Genomic DNA, 4,654 nt, shown 5'->3' on the forward strand with positions numbered 1-4,654 from the left:
GTGTTCTCATCTGTACATCGGTTTTAAATACCTTTATATGATACATTGTTTAAATTCAGTTTTCTTAAAGAAAAAAAAATATTTGTTCCAGGAGGGAATCAAGAAAAATTATTTGATTTCTTGAAAATGAAGGGCGGGGGGGATTCAACGTGGAGTTAAAACATATTCCTGTATGCTATTGAAAAAAAATAGTTTGTCCAAAGAAGATGTATGGTCGGTACCTTAGGAAAATCGTTCTATTGATTTGGAGAACTTTGAGATGTCACGATTACGTTTTCTTAAACAGCGTTACTATAGGAGAAAATAAGATTTTGAAAATGATTAATTGCTTTACGTCCAGTGGCAAATATTTCATACATGTTCAGGACGAGAACAAATTCACAATTAATACAATAGGTAGGTCCTGTAATAGAGGCCGTCCGAGATGAAGATGGACGTGGCTGAGTACTTGTACATCCCGCACAGCCAACGGACGCCCTACTTTGGCAAGGGTTTTACGGCCGATCGAAAGAAGATCTAAGTGACCATATTTCCATTCCCCTTGTCATAAATGGGGTGATTTTGGTAATGAATAGTCTGGACTGGTATTAACAAAAAAAAATGACCTTGTCCACGACATGATGTAAATTAATAGTTTGTGCTACAAAATTCAGCACTTTGCAAGAAAAAGTTGTATACAAAAAGTGAAAATAATTTTCGCGCTAAATAAATTAGCCGTACATGTACTATCAACCGGTGTAAAATGAATATTCTATCCCACTGAAAATCAAATTGGTCCACTAAGGCTGTTAAATTTAATCATGTTTTAAACAAAGCAATTTTTAAGTTTTTGTCACATAAACAGGAAAATAACTTAATTTATAGTATATTATTATAATCATATGTATTCAATACATGTAACTTCCTTAGATACTCACAATAAAATCCACGTTCTTAATATCTTGTTTTATAAACACTTCATTGATTATCGACTGCATGTATCAAAACCTGTTTTAAACTAACTGTAAACACGGACTATACTATATATGATTTTTATCAATGGGAACGTAAGTTTAGAGGACACTTAAACCACAGTGAGTTAAGCTCAATGTGAACACGACCTGAATCACTTCTCTAAAAGCGGATTTATTTGGAGCTTGTACATTTGTATAGATGCTGGTCGTTTGTTAAAGATCAATATGTGAATTCATTTATTTTCGTGAATACCAATTTAGAAGATTGAGAAATAAATGTATTTTCGTGGATATTTGATTTCGTTGTTCTGTCAAAGTCTACATATAATCCTATACAAAATATGTACATCGTCAGACATTGAAATTTGTGGTTCGCCTGTACATACAAAATCCTCAAAAATTGGTATCTCACGATTAATACTGAATCCACAGTATACATTGTTTGTGTCGACCAGCCAATGTCATATTGACGTATAGTCCGTGATTCCTTTAGGATATATAACAAATAAAATGTAAAATCGAATCACAAGATGGGGGTCTCAACAAAAAGAAAGAGACCCGCAATATGTGAGTAGATAAAGGACATGATATGTTGAATATTGACCTACTGGATGAAATCCATACATTGATATATTTGTGTTTTTTCCTTAAATCAACTTAATAGATAAAGAGCTATCGAATACACAATTTCGTAGACTAGCGGAAAGAACAAACAAATAAAGTGAAGTAATTAAAACATCTAACCCATGTAAACAAAAAGCAGAATTGAAACTATTGGAAATATATATCAGTTATTGTATCGTGCTTTAATATATTCATTATTTGTTTAATTTGCATTTCAAAGTCTTTATCTTTATTCATACAGTCCTTGGATGGTGTAAACTTCCCACTAACACCATACACCATTACACCATTCACCATACACCATTACACCATACACCCTTTGCCATTACACCATACATATTACAAATTTGCACCATACACCTTACACATTACACCATAATGCAATTTAATTTCAAAGAAAGCTTGCGACTACAAAATTATTTATTTATTTTAAAAAACGAATTTTGATCACAATATTGTAAATTAATGTATAAAATTAAAAATCATACACCATAGCACCATACACCTTCTACCATTGCACCATATGCCATACACCATTACACCATACACGTTTTTTTGGGAAGTTTACACCATCCAAGGGCTGTAATCTTTTTCATAAGCATCCACTTATTTTGTCTTGTTAATGTTTGTGAACCATTTGTTCATGATTTTTATCACAGCAAATCAAGTGATTAAGTAAGCCATTTCTTAATCTCTGTTCTTGATATGGTTGTGCGCTTTAATGAATTTATTACTTTTTATTTAAGGTGATTTGCAATCGTTGTTCTCCTGACAGCACAACAAGGAATAGCACAAACAACAGAAAAAGAGTGGTATGAATATTTTTTGAAGACAGGGGAAGCATGCAAAAGTAACACATGTCGACTTGGTGATTCAATATGTGAATGTTACCTAACAATCGAGCATGCTTTAACAATGATTTATACCGAACAGGGAAAGCCAGCAGTTCACCTCAAAATAGAAAAAGGAAAAGCTGTTAGATCTGACAATGGGAAGAAGTTTGAACGATCACTTGAAGAAACGTTTATTCTTGCTGATGGATACAAGTCACGAATTGTTATTGCTGTCAACGGTAGATTCCCGGGGCCTACAATTACAGCTAGGGAAAACCAAGAAGTAATAGTTCATGTACGAAATTTAATGCATACAGATAGCACGACAATTCATTGGCATGGGCTGCACCAAAAAAGATCCCCTTGGTCAGATGGTGTTGCATTTGTAACACAGTGTCCAATTTCACCTGGACAAAGCTATACATACAAATTCAACGCAAAGCCATTCGGAACCAATTTTTATCATGCTCAGATTGGTGACCAAAGATCAATGGGTTTATATGGTCCACTTATAATAATACCAACACCGGGACAAAAAATTGTTTTGCCACAGGAAGGTGAAAAGGTCTTTGTAGCTATTATACAAGATTTGAATCATAATGACGATGCAGATGCATTGTACCTAAAAATGCTATTTGGTGACTTCGACAGCTCAGGTAAACCTTTTACCGAAACCAAAGATCCGTCTGGGGCACAATATAGCCGTTTTAGATGTCATTCAGGTCTGATTAATGGCAGAGGACGGTTTTACAGTTCGTCGACGTTGCACAACGATGTTCCATTGGAACGATTTGAAGTCGAAAAAAATAAAGATTATCGATTTAGAGTGATTAGCGCAGCTACTATGTATCCTTTTCGAGTCTTTGTTGAAGGTCACAGACCAATTTATATCCTAGCGTCCGACGGATTTGAAATAGATAAAAAGGAGGTAGAATCATTTATAATTCATCCTGGTGAAAGAATTGATTTTTTGTTGAACGCTGATTCGAAGATTGGTACATACTTATTGGTTGCCGAGACATTAGAGGTATATTCAAAAAACGAATACCACGCAGCTGAAGCTATTATTCATTATAAAACTGCAGATGTCATACTTACACCCCCAAAGGTGACTCCACATACATGTGATAGCTCGGGCATCACTTGCAGAGTATTTAACTGTCCATTTAACCAATATCCCGGCAAAGAAAATCGAATGTGCATCACTTTTAATAATGTAATATCAAATGATCCAAATTCAAACCCAGATGAAGTTAAGTCAGATGAGGTTGTCGAAATGTTTTTCAATTTTGCATTTCCCGGCGAGAACGGTTATACCCCTGGATCAGTAAACGGACACCAGTTTTTACCACCTACAGTTGCTGCATATGCTCAACCGAACCTAGTAGACTACACTTGTGACGCATGCAACGCATCTACAATTTGTGAATGCACATATGCCGTAACCATTGACAACGACAATAAAGACAAAGTTTATCAGTTTGTTATCACAAACATAGGAGGAGGTGCTAATTGGTCACATCCAGTTCATTTGCATGGACATTCGTTCTACGTAATGAAAATGGCGTTCAATACTTATGACAGTGATGGTCAATTAGTTCCAAATGGTGGACAGGACACAATTGACATTATTTGTCCAGACAGTAACAAGTTTTGTTCTGATGCAAAATGGAGAAATGAAAGTTGGACAAATGGAAAACATCCCGATTTAAACTGGCACAATCCTCCCCAGAAAGACACGATTATAATACCTACTGGAGGATACGTTGTGATTCGATTCAAGGCAGATAACCCTGGTGTCTGGTATTTTCACTGTCATATTGACTTACATAACACCAATGGTAAGGGAATGATAATCAATGAGTCACCAAATAGCCAACCGAAGGTGCCAAACAATTTTCCAAAATGTAATAGTTTTCAAAATGAAGGAAAGTATATATCAGCCTGTAAGTGAACACATATCGCTAACTTGTCCGTTTAAGTCTACAACAATATTGTTTTAAGATACATTTGCATAATGTTAAATGAGGTTACCTTTAATCATGGAACAACCTATCCTGTTACCTCTTCCTTAGGACATGAGATCATTTCTTTTTTTGAAGGTTCTTTATATCAGTCCTTAGTTTTGTTTTCTAATTAGTGATTCTGAATTTGTCGTCGTTTTTTTCCGCATACTTCCCGCCTTAAGCTTCTTGAATAAATGTGTCGTCCCAATAATCAGTTCGGGACCCATTTTTTCTGTTT

At 35.1% G+C, this 4,654-nt stretch overlaps 1 protein-coding gene across 1 annotated transcript; it reads left to right on the forward strand.

The window, feature by feature from the left end:
• The first annotated feature begins 2,492 nt into the window (after window positions 1-2,492).
• Window positions 2,493-4,364, forward strand: LOC127718730 (uncharacterized). Its single transcript, XM_052224786.1, has one exon. The coding sequence runs from the start codon at window positions 2,493-2,495 to the stop codon at window positions 4,362-4,364; it is 1,872 nt and encodes a 623-aa protein (XP_052080746.1).
• Window positions 4,365-4,654: the final 290 nt, after the last annotated feature.

The sequence above is a fragment of the Mytilus californianus genome, unplaced genomic scaffold, assembly GCF_021869535.1.
Source record: "Mytilus californianus isolate M0D057914Y unplaced genomic scaffold, xbMytCali1.0.p SCAF_10, whole genome shotgun sequence".
Classification (NCBI taxonomy): domain Eukaryota; kingdom Metazoa; phylum Mollusca; class Bivalvia; order Mytilida; family Mytilidae; genus Mytilus; species Mytilus californianus.

Excerpts from the sequence above, each read along its gene's own strand:
- LOC127718730 (XM_052224786.1), top strand. The coding sequence starts at position 2,493 with ATGATTTATACCGAACAGGGAAAGCCAGCAGTTCACCTCAAAATAGAA.